The sequence below is a fragment of the Aulonocara sp. 'chitande type north' Nkhata Bay genome, linkage group LG3 (genome assembly GCF_057382095.1).
Source record: "Aulonocara sp. 'chitande type north' Nkhata Bay isolate Kocher_YH1m ecotype deep benthic linkage group LG3, A_spYH_male_GT1.1, whole genome shotgun sequence".
In the NCBI taxonomy this organism is placed as follows: Eukaryota; Metazoa; Chordata; class Actinopteri; order Cichliformes; family Cichlidae; genus Aulonocara; species Aulonocara sp. 'chitande type north' Nkhata Bay.
The window spans coordinates 39,751,648-39,766,901 of NC_141346.1; the positions used below are offsets into that span (position 1 = coordinate 39,751,648).

A 15,254-nucleotide genomic window follows, 5' to 3' on the forward strand; every position below is an offset into this window, starting at 1 on the left:
GATGAACCCAAAGAAGAAACTAAAGTGTCATTATTAGTTTCATCAACGGGCACTGCGAGAGCAAAACCAGGGGCACAGAAACCAGCACATAATGGGAAAGATCTACCAGGTTGTAGTTCATGGACTACGGGGTGAGAAGATGATGATTGACCTGTGCAACACTGACGAGCAGTTTCAGAGCATGACAGTGAAACAGCTGAAGGAAAAAATAAGTCAAAGGCTTCCGGAGACCGCAGGTAAATACACTGAGACATTAAGACTTCCATTACTTACATCATGTGACACCACGTAGCCCGTGGCTGATGAAGGCGCTCATAGTAGCGTTTAAAATGTTGTTTTTCTTTTAGTAAACTGAAGAATCAAAAGTGAAAGTAGACAGCATTATGCACAACGACAAGCTTTTTTCTTTAACATTACTGTATTAGTATATTGCTCCGGCTCTGCTAGGTCTATTCAAGCAGCAGTTTTAGGTACTTTTCTTTAAAATATTGTAAAGGGAGTAAATGAGATGAAGTAGAAGGACAAAGCACATATGTCTTGATGCATGCTCAATCATACAGGTAAGTAAAGCTCCAAAGGTTGATTCTGTTAATCTGAACGTAGTGTTTTCAGAGGGGGAAACGTTTTGTCACTCATCCAAGTGACTTCTTCAGTCTCAGCTGACTGCAGGTTTCCCAGTCTTATAAACAGTGCATTTGCATAATGACTGAAACTAGCACCACTGAAGGAACAATGGGCTGGAAGGTCAGTTCGAAGGAACTGATGATGAAGGAACTGACCTCCCAGCCCATTGTTCCACTGAAAACGCTATGTCCAGATGAACTGGATCAACCTTTGGAGATAAAGCACATAATGTGGAAACTCAGTCTAGTAACAAGCAAGTCCAACTTTAAGTACATTACTTAATAGACCTGCAGAATAGGTCTCTGCAGGAGCTGTATACCTCCAGGACACTGGGGCGTGGAGCTCGGATCACTGCTGACCCTTCTCACCCTGGACACAGTCTGTTTGACTTGCTCCCCTCAGGCAGGAGGCTCCGGTCCATCTGAATGTAGAACCTCTCGCCATAAGAACAGTTTCTTCCCCTCTGCTGTTGGACTCATGAACAATAAATAAGACTGTTCCCAACACAAACACATGACTCTCTACTGTGTTCTCTGCTTCTGCTCCATTTTTGCACTGATCATCACCTGCATTTATGTATATATCTATTTGCTTAGCACTTTTAATTTTTATGTTTATGTAAGTGTTTGTTTATAGTATGTTTTGCACTAAGTACCGAAGCAATTTCATAATGTTGTAAACCTTCACAACATCTGGCAATAAAACCCTTTCTGATTCTGATTCTTATTCTAAATGTGGGCTAGTAATCTAATACATCTCTGTGGATGTGCCTATTAAAATACATGTATTAAAATGGTATTTACTGTGTGTGTGTGTGTGTGTGTGTGTGTGTGTGTGTGTGTGTGTGTGTGTGTGTGTGTGTGTGTGTGTGTGTGTGTGTGTGTGTGTGCAGGAGAGGAAGCTCTGCGGCTGATATTCACAGATAAGATGTTGGATGGATCTGAGACAAAGTTGTCTGAATATGGAATCCAGCACATGTCTGTGATCCACATGGTGATGAAGGTTCCTGGAGGACTGAAGCCTTGACTGAGATCTTCTCCACCGATGACTTCAGCTGCCACTGCTTGCACTTCAGCCACTGTTTGCAAGTTGCTTTGTATATAGACTGTTTATAAAAAGTGACAATAATCCAATAATATGCCCATGTTTGAAAAAGATCAGCTTTTATTGTTGTATAAAATAAAACTGCGCTCTTCAATGCATCCTCTTTTGTAAGTACGTATGGAGGTTTTCAGGAAAGAAATAAGACAAATTAACATTAAATGCATTAAATAAGTGTACGTTTTCTGCTTTCTGACAGATATTGTGGTGGAAAGACAATGCAGCTGATGAAACTTTCTTAAAGATTGTTATTAAACAGAGGAAATGCATGTGCTGCCTGCAAAGCAGAAATCATGAATGATCTCATCGGGAATCTTATCAAGTAAACACCCTCACAGCTGGAATCAATGTGGCTGTTTTGACTGAACGTTGCATGTTCAGTGGAATTTCCTGGTAATTATAATCTCATGAGCTCATCATTTTGGCAGTGTTTTTGGTTTCTAAGTCAACAAAGCCGGCTGAACGTCAACTCTAGTCTCTTCATTTAACACAGAATGAGTGTCTCAGTTTCCACAGCACTCACTGACAAACACGCATGCAACAACAGATGAGTGCTGATGAGGATAAAACATATTCTGTAGGAATATTCAACCCGTTCTCACTCCCAAAGCGTAACATTTTACGCTAGGTGACAAATCGTCACCATATTACGTTTTCGGCTACCCACCACGTTCCTAAATGACGACCTCGGAAAAAGAGGAAATATGAGAACCGTCTGGACTGAACCTACACATGTTCGCTCTTTTTCTTCAAATCGCTTAGAAACACGCTATTTAACATCATTAAAGTCCTGGTTAAGGTCAGGAATAAGGTTATGGTCAGGGCTAGGGATAAGGTTAGGTTTAGGGCTGGAATACAGGGCTGGAACGTCTACTACCGCGGGAGCGTCATTGCACTGGATTCCAGCCATAACCCGCCGCGTACCATAAGAACGCCGAAGGTCTCCTTTCGCGTTCCTCAGGAACGCCGCGGGACGTGACAAAACGTCGGCATGTTACGCCTCGGGAGTGAGAACGCTCTGCAATATTAGTGTTGAAGCAGGCTATGAGAGAAAAGATACCTTAAAATGTAAACAGTAGTGTCCCCCAGTATATATCACTATATATACTATACACTATATATCACTATATACATTTCAGCATACAGCAGCAGTGTTTCCCAGAAATGGACATAAAAGAAAATTGCATAAAAGTATTTGTTTTTACTGGTGTACTGTGTAGTAACCCTAACAACAAGTACATAACGTCATTGCTTTACCTGCTCTACATCTCTAATAACTAACACCCTGTGCCAACAGTGATTGCTTCACTTTCTGGATTAAAAATAGATGACTGACGTATTCCAAAGGAATACATTGTTTGCTTCAGAGTTCAGTTATCCCGCCTTCCTTTGAGAATCGGTACACATGTAACATATTAACAGGTTTCTTATTTCTGATTAAATAACTACGGGTTCATATTTTAAATATCACATTTAAGGGTGCAGTGCCCACTACCTTTTGGAGAGGATAACATTGTTCGGTCATGTGACGCTTATTTTAATAGAAATAATTGTTTTTTCCGGTGTACCCTGAATACAGCACGAACAGGTCAAACAGAAACTGTTTCCACAGTTTCGACTTAACTGGACGTGAAAACAGCTTAATCCTCTTTTCCGTGAAGAATCTCAGGGAGTGTCTCGAAGTTGCAATCGTAATGCATGCTCACATGCATTAGTGCATTTGTAGAAAAGGTATTTACGGAACCGTTGCGACTGTTTTGCTGTTAACCAGCCGTGTCTTTGTGGCCGCTGGCGGCGTAAAACGGGACTGAGGTTCTAAAGGGACTGAAAATGAATTACACGGGTCGACAGTTTTTCGACGGAACCTTTAACCTTGCAGGTAGGTGCAGTGCGTTTAGTGTCCTCAACCTCTTTTGCAGCAAACCGGGTCTTAAAATGTAATACTAAGCAGTCTATTCACTAGAATGTGGACTGATCAACAGAGATTTTGACGCTTTTCTCGTAAAATTCATTCTACAAAACAGTAAATTGTGCAAAACATGAACGGGTGCAACTACTCGCTGTCTGTGCTGTTTTATAATCCATGCTTATGGTATGAAAGCAGTTCTGCTACTTGCATGCTTTCATAACAATCTCTCCCCAGCAGCGGATGTAAAGTACCATGGCTTGGCAAAAGAAGGAGCAACATGCTATCTGAACAGTGTGCTGCAGGTGCTGTTTATGACCAAAGACTTCAGACAAGCTGTGATGAGGTTTGTTGTTGTCCGTTGTACTTGTCATGCACCATAATGTATTCATGTCAGCTAGATTAGCAGTTTAAAACTGAGTTTTGTATCACTCATGACCAGCAGTGTCTTTGTTTAGGCACACCAATGAAAATTCTCAGTTTATTGACCAACATCTTAAAGCACTGTTTGAAGACTTACAGAATCATACTGCAAAGACGGATGCAATAATAAAGAAGCTGGGCATTGACAATGGTACAGTATGTTAACACACTGGACAACAAAACATTTGAATTCTGTAAATCACCTGTGCATTTGAAGTGTTGCATTCATAATCCATAATTAAAGTTCATAGTTAAAGAAACATTTTTATAGTTGACTTGTTTTGTTGAACATCTCTGCACTCAGTGTATGAACAGCATGATGCTGCAGAGTACTTTGAGAAGATTTTAACACTGACCAGTCCTCAGGCATCACAGGTACAGTCTTCATCAAAGGGTAACTATAAGCAGGATGGAAAAAAATAATAGATGTTAACAGGTTTTTGTTCATTTGTTTTTCAGATCTTCCATGGCATGTTGGCAAAGAAGACCACCTGTTGTAAATGCCTGACAGAGACTGACATAGATATACCGTTCTGGCATCTTCCTCTTGCACTGGTGGATTCCTGCACTGACACAAAAGGAAGTGAAGGATACAGAGTGGTAAGGATCTGACAAGCCTCAAACCTCTGACCATGTTTCTGTTTTCAATATATACCGTAGGGGAAATTTCAAACCCTGCTGAATTTGAAGATTTTCTTAAAAAGAAATGAACAGTCTCTAATTTTTGTGGTAGTGTCATGGAGAGACAATATGTCAACCAAAAATTTATAAAAACACATGACATAAAAGTTTTAGGGTCTTGTAGCTGGTCACCAGGCTTGCACATGTCTCAGGAGGATTTTTGGCCCACTCTTCTTTACAGGAACTCTCATAATCCTGTTTTTTTTTGTTTGTTTGTTTGTTTGTTTTTTGGCTGCCACTTAGCACTTTGAGGCTTCAGCTCCCTACACAGATTTTAAGGACTGAGGTCTGGCTAGGCCACTCCATGACTTTAATGTTCTTCTTCATTAGCTCCTCTTTTTGTTTCCTTGATTACATTTTTGAGTCATTGTCATACTGGAAGACCATCCAGGATCCATCTTCAGTGTTCTGGCTGAGGGACGAAGGTACAATACGGTGGAGTCATCCTGTACTCTTAGCAGAATAACAGCCCAAAGCATAATGTTTCCACATTCGTGCTGGACTGTAGAGATGGTGTTCTTTGGGCCATACTCAGCATTCCTCTTCCTCCAAACATGGCAGGTCAAGTTGATGCCGTAGAGCTCGATTTTGGTTTTGATTTGACAACAGTGCTTTATCCTAAACCTTCTCTATATTATTTAGAGGTCACTGACGAACTAAAGATGGGCCTGTACTCGCTGTTGATCAGAGGGAGCTTTTGGGTGCTGCAAGACTTTAGTCCATTATGCCATTAGTGTGTTATCAATGGTGTTCTTGGTGACTGTGGTCACAACTACCTTGATATCATTAACAAGCTCCTCCCGTGTACTTTTGGGCACATGATCATCTTCACCATATGAGGCAAACGCTCCACACTGAAGGCGACCGATGGTCATTTTATGTTTCTTCCATTTCTGCAAAACTACACCAACAGTTGTCACCTTCTCACCAAGCTTCTTGCTGATGGTGTGGTAGCACATTCCAACCTTATGCAGATCTACAGTCTTGTCCCTTTGACAGATCTTTGGTCTCACCCATGGTGGTGGAGATGTTGGAATGAAACAAACAGATTCTGTGAAATAGTGAGCTTTATACATATAACACGCTGAGACCAGGAGTATCTGCAATTCACTGATTGGCTGTGTACCCGTGTGGCACACAGATTACAAACTGTGGGAGCCAGAATTTTGGCTGGTTTGCAGACTACATTCTTATTTCGCTCTATACAGTGCAAATAAAAGTTGTTTTCTGGATTTTTGGTTTATATTCTGTCTCTCTCCATTTGAGACTGTTCATTTCTTTGAAAGTGAGCAATTCAGCAGGGCACCCAGTAATTATTCCCTCCACTGTACACTTTCAATTGGTTTAACTTTTGCCCCTGAGCGTGTCGGTGGCTTTTCACCAGTTTTTATTCCCTTTACTTCACAGCAGTGGCTTATTCATAGTCATAATTACAGTGCAGATTAGTTGGCCATACTTTAGAAAAACTAAGACAAACTAACGAAGAAAAATATTTTTCTAGAAAACAAAAGACAAAGAAATATCTCCCACTTAAAGATGAATATCCAAAACTAAAGTTCTAAATAAAATAAGATACATATATTTAGAAAGAATACCTATTCTTTAACTATTTAAAATCAAGACAGTATAAACATGAACAGTTTTTAATCATCACATTCAAACCTGTTTCTTGCCACACTTGGTACATCCCCATCAAAAATTAACCATAATGTGATCAAAGGGCCTGGACTACTTTCACGGTTCCTTGATCTAAACCAGGGGTTCTCTGACTTTGAAGAAATGTTTTCACACACTGTCTAATAAAAACAATGACAGAAAAGCCAAACTGCAACTTTATTTAGATAATAAACTCTAATAAATTCACAATGAATCCTTCAGTAACTTGTTTTAAACAAATAACTTTCATTTCAAACAACTATTAGTAACTTTTGTCACTAAACCGCTTCACTAGTCTGCACCACCTCTTCAAACAAGCAACAAGTTAGACAGAATGTGAAAATTGACAAACAAAAATAAAGTTCAGTCTTAGTCTTATAAAGAAAAAGAAATCCAGAAACCTGTGAACACAGATGAAAAATATAGACTTTATTGAGAGTTTATACTATTCACTCTTATTGGCTGTTGTGAGCCTGTTTTTGACTGCAGAGCTTTGGTGGGGTGTGGTCTGCGGCGTGGTTGCAGGGAAGGCGGACACACCTGAGCGGCATCCCCAATCATGCCTCGCCGGCTTAAAACAGAATGAACTGGGTCCTGTTGTTGTTGTTGATGTGTGTAGGCTGTAGCCAAAAAGCTGCAGCTGTGTGTGTAAGTCGACAGCCGCAGATGTCAAACATGAGGTCCGCAAAACTTATTTGCCAGGTAACTTGTACCTGTCAGAACTCTGCCACACACTTTGAGAACCGCTGATCTAAACTACGAGGCCAAGCACAGTCAGATGCAAACTAATGTGTTATAAATCTTTAAACCAGCATTTTCAATCAGGCTCTCTTTAGGATTGCTGCTATTTTACATTCAGTTGTTCATCACAGTGAGTTTGTCTGAGTTACAGTAGCACTAGTCTCTGTGTCTGTTGACCCTAGAACTGAAGAAGCTTCTCTGATGAGAGGTGAAACGTCTTCAAGCAACTTAAAGAAGTCCAGACGCTTTTCTTTACAAGCTCCTTAGACCATGTCATAAATCTAAGAACACACCTCCCGCCCTAAATCCACATGCAGGGGAAGGTGGGGGTGGGGAGAGTAGTAGCACAACTCAGAACAGTGTAGGCCACAATGATAACAGGGGTGCTAAAGTCCAACCCTGTCTCTTTCTAAGTAACACAAAGGAACTGGAATGGTTTGAGTTATCAGCTACAGATTTTTTATAAATCAGCTGCAGCTGATGCAGAAGTCTGCAGTCTGAATGCCTACTGACACCAGTAATTATGTGCTGGTTGTGTAGTTTGTTACTAAAGTGAGGGTTTATTGCTTTCTCTCAGATCTCCTTCAAAAGGAAGTTAGACTCAAGGGTTAATTAATTGTCTCGTGTTAGACACATTCCTTCTTGAGAAAACATTTCTGAATACCGTGCATCCGTGAAACTAGTCAGCGGGTTTATGTCAGAGGGAATTAAGGAATAAAATGAAATGTGTGCATTTTCCAGGTGGATGGCATTGATGAGTTTTTCAGAATGACAGAATTAAATGGAGAAAATCAGATGTACTGTGACCAGTGTGATGACAAAGTTGATGCTACTACTGTAAGTAAAGAGAAAAGTTCTTTCTGATTTATGCACATTAGCTGATTTTGTTATTGTAGAATTATTACTTCATAATGTTATAATGAAAAAAACATAATGACATATTCTGATGTTTTTCATTCAGAAAGATGGAATGAAGCATCATCCAGATGTTTTGCCTCTACTTCTGAAGCGCTTTGAGTTCAGCTATCATGACATGTCATACGTCAAAATCAGCTGTGCTGTGGAGGTTCCCTACACCCTGCAGATATCAGACGTATGTATAACAGTTTATTTTAATATTTAAACAATATCCTTTTCATTTTCTTTGCTCATTATTTTAATGGCTGTCATTTCTTTGGTGATCAGAGTCAGACATATGAACTGTATGCAGTTGTGGATCATGTTGGTGATCTGAGAAGTGGACTTTACAGTGCAAGAATCAAGATCGAGGAGGAACACGGAGACAGATGGTATAATTTCGATGATGCTGGAGTCACAGAGGTAAGACTGTTAGTCCTTTCTTCACTATTGCTGAAACATTATACAAAACAGCCATGTTGCGCAGTTATGCATTACAGAGGAGGAGAAAGAGATCGATCATATGTTTCTTTGCTTTTTCCATCACAGCTTGATTATGAACCGTTCCAAGTAGACAACACTGAGAAGTAAGATTTTGTCTTTTTCTTATATCCACATAGTGTTTTTTTGCAAATATTTCTTTATTTTGCACAAGTGCATACTGTAGATATATTAGATCTCATGTATGCAGGTGAATGCACTGGCATTGAATTTAATGCACTATACCACATTACTATGTCATACCATTCTGCTGATGCAAACAAAGGAATGGTTTTGATCAGCCATTCCCAAAGTCAAGAGTGCTGAGGCCTACTTAAAAAAAACAGAACATCCCTCGGGGCCCACTCACTCTTAAATCTTCAGTCTAATCAAAATACAAAAAAAAAAACATGTATTTTCTAAAAATTGTATTAAATAACATAAACAACACAGGCTGTACCGAGTTATATGCCAGTTGTTAAGGTCAATGTGTCATCCAGAGACACAAACTTCAAATCAAGAGCAGAAAATTTAGGTTAGAATAATAATATAATAAAGCAACCATACTCCCGGTTTAAATTCAGTTTTTTTAATATAAATATATTTATATAAATATGTATCAGTACATGAGTATTTCAAACTGAATTTCTGTTATCGCTGAGGCCCACCTGCAGTACCTTGGCAACCCACCAGGAGGCCTCAGTCCTTACTGGTTTAGATCAAAGCAAGTTCATGGTTTAGAATTACCCACTCAAAGTCCAGACCTAAATATTATTGAGAATCTATGGCAAGACTTAAGCATTGCTGTTCACAGTTGCTCCCCATTTAATCTGACTGAACTGGAGCTAATTTTCAAAGGGCGAATATCGCAGTCTGTAGATATACAAAGCTTTAACATACTTTTCAAACCACTGTATTGAATACATGAGCTACACATTTTGATTTAGTTGAAAAATAAATCAGTTTCTTTTCTTCTTTAGATCTGAGAGTGCTTATCTACTTTTTTACAGAAAGAAGAAAAGTAAGGACAAATCTTTTTATAATGCTTTCCATTAATGTTTTGTTGGTGTGCATTAAATGCTTTTATAACAAATTTCAAATTCATCCCACAGATGCTGTTGGTGAAGAGATCAAGGAGATGGAACAGTTGTCCCTGACAGCACGCCATAAAAATCACACAGACTGTGAGGGTGGTGAAGTATCAGACGACTCTAGAAAGGATACAGGAGAATATGGGGGAGGTAGACCAAATGTTGGAAAAGATTACAGCTCTAAATTTGTAAGTGTTGAAGCTGATAAAGTAACGACAGGAGAAGGAAAGCTGTTAACAAGATATGACCTCTTAAATGGATCTCAGGACGAGCAAACAGGCAGTGACAGAATACAAATCATACCTAAAGATAATCAGATGAATGAGCAGAGGAGCATTAGCAGGTTTCTTAATGAACCAATAAAAGAAGATGTGATGGGTGAAGCCAGTAATCATGATGTTACACATTCAGCACATAAAGATGTTAGTGTGCAAACTCAGAGGAGGAGTGTGAGGGATGACAGGGAAGAAACGGAAGAAGCTGATAAATATATTCAAATGAGTGAAATCACCATTGAAAATCCTGACAACAGTGAAGCTGTGAAGCATGTTAGCATGAGATTAGATGGTAGAGGGCAGAAAACAGCTGAGAAGATTATCAGTGTTACCCGTACATCACAAAGTGTTGGTGGTGTGCAGATACAGAGCAAAGAACAGAAAAATGAACGTGATACCAAACTGAATCAGAGTGAGGGGAATAAGATAACAAAGGAAAGACTAACAGAGGAGCAGGACGGAGGTAGTGAGGAAAATATTGAAATTATAAGACTGGAGTGTTTTCAACCAAAAGCAAGAATTGGAGCTCAGCGACTTACAGAAGGAGGACATGTTTCAGTGAATTCAAGTCCTATTGTTAGAGTAATTGACGAAGAGCATACAGAAATTGATAGTGCTTGTAAAGACGACAGTCAGACAAAGATCATCATAAGGAAAACTACGGATGAAACCACACAACACATGACGAAATGGTTAGAAAAACAAAGAAATATTAGAAGAAGTTTAAATCTTGAAATAGATAAAGAGGTCACTTTGGGCAAAATGTAAACTCTTTAAATGTCAACAAAATACACATTTTCATTCATGAATATGATTGATACCAAAATTACATTGAAGATCGCAGAGAAAGTGTTATAATACTGCTCATTTATTCCACTGTTCTTTTTGAAAAATATAGCTTGAGTGTTGTATTTGTCTCTTTTTCATTCATTTTAACAGCTACAAAATGCTTAAGTTAGAATTGACTAAAGGCTTTATTTGCCGTAACGTTTTTAAAGGTTCAAAGAAACTTGGGATGTACCTTAACACAGAATTATATTTCTGTTATCACTGAGTGTTTTTGTCTTTTGTTCTTAATGGTTTCATTTTTATGCAGTCTTTTAGTGTATTACCGATTTCATTTTATTTTCACATTTCTTTGTGTAAAAAAACAACAACATACCAATGAATGTAAAGTGTCAATGATTTCAGACAAGAAATTTCACAAGGAAATATTTAAATGTAAACTTTTGTGTGTTTATATGTTTAATGCCTGATTTTAATTGCAGTATTACTTAATTACTTTTCAATCTGCTGTGCATTTCCTTTTAAAGCATTGCGACATATTGTGTTCTTCAGCAGAGCCCTCTGAGCTCATCTGTTGCCATTTCTTTGTCATTTATATATTGATTTTCTTAACTTTGGCTCTGAATTAATAAATACAAAAATACTCATTTTACAGTATGTTTTGATTACAATCATGGCTAAAATGTTGTCCATATATTGTATATGACTTTACCTCTGGACCCAATAAGAAATTCACCTAGCTTAGATCAGATTTAAACTTAAAATTTACAAATTAACAAAAATAATTTTGGTGACGATGGCTGAGCTGAAGAAAAATTATTCTGGATAAACTTAACATGGTTAAATGAACGTGAATTCAATGCACATTACTTAAAACAATTTTACTTCCTAATTGAAATATAATAAATGGGACAACAGAGAGGAGAGTGTGTTTCATTACTTTAATTTGACTCCCATAGTTTTTCAGCACAAACATGAGTCAGTCAGCTAGCAAACATAGAACAACAAGGAGAATGGGCACATGTGGGGTGAAATCATAGTGGCAAAAATATTTGGAAAGGAAACCGTTATTTTTATTGTTACTGTCAGTCTGTTAGTATTCTGGTATTCATTGGCAAAGGCCATTTCTACTCCACAATGCCGAGTAGTGTGCACAGGACCACTAAAGGACATCAGGGCCTAAGGCCACTCACAAGAAGTCTGTTTCTAATTGTTTGGTCAGAGACAAGGTAGTAGTCAACTTGTTCCTCTTTTAACAAAGGAACAGATGCCGGTCCTGCAGATGGGTGGAAGGCCTTCTACAACCCTCTCCAGCTCCTTAGAGTAACCGCTTGTCTCCTGGAGTCTGCTCCATGCTCTTAAGACTGCTGGGAGACACAGAAAACCTTCTGGCAGTGGCATATAGTTTTGTGGCATCCGGTGGAGTTGGACTGTTTGTGCAACCTCTGTAGGGTCGAGTTTTCACCTCACGCTAAAAGCAGTGAAACTGACCATAACCAAAGGAAAACTAGTAAAAAAGAATAGATGATGACAAAAAAAATAAATAAATATCAGCATCCTCCACCAATAAAACCATTCCTACTTTTGTGGTTGTCTCATTGTTGGCCCTCTACTGCACCTAGGGTTAATTTCATCTAATTTCATTTATATTAAAGCTGCAGAAACTGATTAACACATAAATATCTACATGAACTGATATTTGTCAGACACTAAATATGTATTCTGTTTATTTGCAAGGAATCTTTATCAAAGAAAACTATTTTTTAAAAAGTCTGTTGTACAACATAAAAATGCATACAGGAAACATAATTTACCACTATTTAAAGCATATGAACAAGTCAGGCTATAAAACATTTGGCTTCTCTCAATGAAATTCTCTGAATGAAATATAAAAGAAAAAGTCTAACATGAGAGAAGGATATGACTCAGAGAGCATGCTGTGTCTTAGTTTCTGCGCCACACAGGTATTGAAGTTTGTCTGGGAGCTACACCATCACTGCAGGGGACGTAGTAAGAACTTGTCTCCAAGCACTCAGGAGTCAGTTTCAGGCACACAAAGCAGAACTCTTTCTGACAGCGAGGACAGATGATGTTCTTGCAGCCTGTTCTGTCGTGCTCCACCCTCTGACCACAGGTGGGACAGGCCCGGATGGAGGGACAGGCATCGACCCCCTGAACTTGAGGGAGAGCGGTAGTCTTGCAGTTCTTGAGAAGTTCGAGGTCGTGATTGATGCATCCATCGTTGTCACAGCGGTCAGAGCGTGGAGCTCTGCCTTTCCATGGCTTCAAACACTGCCAGCAGAACTGGGACACTTTGTTCTTGTCAGCTGTGCAGATTGTGCACTGAACATTAAGGTTGGTCAGGTCCTCTCTCTCCACATAGGTTTTGCAACCAGGACACTGTTATGACAAATATTCAAGAAGTTCAGTGTTTTTGGATATAAACTTTCTTTATTTAGAGTCACATGACTGAAACTGATCAGATTGACATTATCCTCACATCAGTGCAGTAAACTTACCAAGTTAGTTTGTTTTTATCATGATGACTAAGAGTAGTGGGGAATTGCTGGCACTGCTTTGACCAAAGCTTAATGACTACATTTATACCACCTTTAACCAAAATACTTTTATAGTTACGTTTTCCTAATTTTATTTTAAGGATTACTTGTAAATATACATTTAAAGAATTCAATAATTTCTGAAACACTTACCATGTGAAAATGGTACCTTTTTAAGAACAGTTTGAGTACTGTGAGTGGGCCTAAGGGGCCAGGACCTGCTCACTTCAACAATGGGCCTATCCTGATTGCCTCAAATACTTTTTTTTCAGGTTTTATTTTTACTTATCAAAATAAATGTTTAAATAAACAAAAGACTAAAAATGTTTTTCTTTCTAACAAAAAAGTCATTTATCAAGTTATCAGCCAAATTATGGCTGGAGAACGGGAGTGAGAGTTGAAAATTTCCGTCTATTTTTTTTTCTTCATGACAGCGCAGGCGGTTTTGATTGAGATCATTTATTAAATTTACAGCTCAGTGTGTTGATCCTGCTGTTGATATAAATCAGGGAACAAAGAAAATTATCCCCAAAATAGCCTTTTGTTTTGTAGGAGCAATCATTCTCTACTAAACTCTTAACTAAATCAGGTTAACTTGGACACTTACAGTTTTAAATTCACAGTACTCTGTGGCAGCTAGGCGAGCGATGTTCTCTTCAAAGTACTCCATCTCTTCTGTTGTCAGTACTGCCAGCCTGCGCACTTCTTGGTAGGACCAAGCTGCATCACACTTCTGTAGCGTACCATTCTTTAGAGCTGGGCACTTAAATTTGTACTGGCCCTGAAAAAGATGTTAAAGATGTAAAGACATCTAATTGATGTTTTTGATAGAAACAAGTTCTAAACACTGGCACAGCATCAAGATTAATTTAATGTTTCCATTTATGTGTTGACTACTTACACTTAACAATTATGATTTTGGTCACCATGGCTGTTGGTTACATGGTATAAAACGAGAGTTTTTACTTAAATACATTTTTTATCTTACAGAAAATCCTTTTGTTCATGTGTTTATTCACCATAAAAAATCAATAGTAACATTGAATAATAACATAAATATCTAAGCCATTAAATGCAGTAATAGCAGGTCAGTGCATTTAGACATGTTCACCATGAACTACTGAGGTTCAAAGTGAGAAGAAGGATGTAAATCCTTTAAAGGAGACCTCCCAGTCTGTATGTGTGGTGTCTGTGGTGTAGGGTTAGTGTAGTGTCTTCACATTTGAGTGACAACTTTCTAAAAGATACGATGATCTATCTTGTCAAATTGCCATTGTATTTGCCTATTTAATATTATAAATCCATCAGCAACATTTAAATATAAATTTTGGATGTCTGGATACAGACATAAACCAAAACCTTGCAGAAATGTAGACATTAATTTTCCCACGCAAGCTTAGACAAGAAAACTAAAAGTAAAACTATATGAAAACAATGACGTTATTTAGAACCTGGAAAGTACCTGATCCAACAGGCTGCGACACCACCCAGTGAGCGACTCCGGGGTGACGGCATGGCCGCAGGACATCTCTGCTCTGAGACCCTGGTCTCCTTCCACTGGAGCTGAGAGGAACGACAATATGCGCAGACAGTGAACTCAACATTGTGCTGCAGCTTGCCCGAGAACCTACTTTGCTCAAAGGCTCCGACCCCGGAAATTTAGCACAGAAGTAAAATGTTTGTATAAAATACTACTTCATTTGGTTTAATTGGGATAACCAGTGAATTTATTATAATAATTCCAAATCAAATCACGCACAGTTATTAGAAAGAGCAGAATTAAGAGGCTTCAGTGATGATAACTAGTTGTATTTCTTACGTAGTGGATCCAGATCATCGGGCCTGTTGACGAATCTCAGCGTCGTGTCTCTGGGGTCGTATCTTTTCTCGTCGGTCATTTTAGCTCAGAAACTCTCCGTCCTCTCCGTGGATAAACAATCTGTGTCTGCAGTCAAATGAATTTGTTTTTAACTTTCAGTTTCCCCCAGCAGTTACCAGAAGTCACATGACAACGCCGGTCTGTCTTCTTGCATCT

At 38.7% G+C, this 15,254-nt stretch overlaps 3 protein-coding genes across 5 annotated transcripts; 2 read left to right on the forward strand and 1 right to left on the reverse strand.

Moving 5' to 3' along the window:
- Positions 1-23: 23 nt before the first annotated feature.
- LOC147335645 (ubiquitin-ribosomal protein eL40 fusion protein-like) lies at positions 24-2,078 on the forward strand. Its single transcript, XM_086280699.1, has 2 exons — positions 24-236; positions 1,517-2,078. Exons 1-2 carry the CDS (start codon positions 92-94, stop codon positions 1,648-1,650), a joined length of 279 nt encoding a protein of 92 aa, XP_086136825.1. The 5' UTR covers positions 24-91; the 3' UTR covers positions 1,651-2,078.
- Positions 2,079-3,027: 949 nt separating this feature from the next.
- LOC147335646 (uncharacterized) lies at positions 3,028-11,564 on the forward strand. Of its 3 annotated transcripts, none has more exons than XM_086280499.1 (11): positions 3,028-3,604; positions 3,869-3,977; positions 4,090-4,205; positions 4,359-4,429; positions 4,514-4,654; positions 7,874-7,969; positions 8,094-8,225; positions 8,318-8,452; positions 8,579-8,616; positions 9,490-9,530; positions 9,622-11,563. In XM_086280499.1, exons 1-11 carry the CDS (start codon positions 3,556-3,558, stop codon positions 10,641-10,643), a joined length of 1,950 nt encoding a protein of 649 aa, XP_086136625.1. In that variant the 5' UTR covers positions 3,028-3,555; the 3' UTR covers positions 10,644-11,563. The 3 variants fall into 3 exon arrangements, with proteins under 3 accessions (XP_086136625.1, XP_086136634.1, XP_086136642.1); XM_086280508.1 differs by having other exon boundaries at positions 3,872-3,977; XM_086280516.1 differs by lacking the exons at positions 3,028-3,604; positions 3,869-3,977; positions 4,359-4,429 and having other exon boundaries at positions 4,088-4,205; positions 9,622-11,564.
- Positions 11,565-12,413: 849 nt separating this feature from the next.
- Positions 12,414-15,188, reverse strand: LOC147335647 (uncharacterized). Its single transcript, XM_086280615.1, has 4 exons — positions 15,039-15,188; positions 14,682-14,782; positions 13,827-14,000; positions 12,414-13,061 (listed from the first exon to the last, which is right to left on the reverse strand). Exons 1-4 carry the CDS (start codon positions 15,115-15,117, stop codon positions 12,606-12,608), a joined length of 810 nt encoding a protein of 269 aa, XP_086136741.1. The 5' UTR covers positions 15,118-15,188; the 3' UTR covers positions 12,414-12,605.
- Positions 15,189-15,254: the final 66 nt, after the last annotated feature.

Coding starts and splice junctions, on each gene's coding strand:
- LOC147335645 (XM_086280699.1), top strand. CDS start 92: ATGGGAAAGATCTACCAGGTTGTAGTTCATGGACTACGGGGTGAGAAG. Junction 237..1,516: donor AAGGCTTCCGGAGACCGCAG/GTAAATACACTG, acceptor GTGTGTGTGCAG/GAGAGGAAGCTCTGCGGCTG.
- LOC147335647 (XM_086280615.1), bottom strand. CDS start 15,117: ATGACCGACGAGAAAAGATACGACCCCAGAGACACGACGCTGAGATTC. Junction 14,001..14,681: donor GTCGCAGCCTGTTGGATCAG/GTACTTTCCAGG, acceptor CATCTTTTTCAG/GGCCAGTACAAATTTAAGTG. Junction 13,062..13,826: donor AGTACTGTGAATTTAAAACT/GTAAGTGTCCAA, acceptor TTGTCATAACAG/TGTCCTGGTTGCAAAACCTA.
- LOC147335646 (XM_086280499.1), top strand. CDS start 3,556: ATGAATTACACGGGTCGACAGTTTTTCGACGGAACCTTTAACCTTGCA. Junction 4,206..4,358: donor GAAGCTGGGCATTGACAATG/GTACAGTATGTT, acceptor CTCTGCACTCAG/TGTATGAACAGCATGATGCT. Junction 8,453..8,578: donor ATGATGCTGGAGTCACAGAG/GTAAGACTGTTA, acceptor TTTCCATCACAG/CTTGATTATGAACCGTTCCA.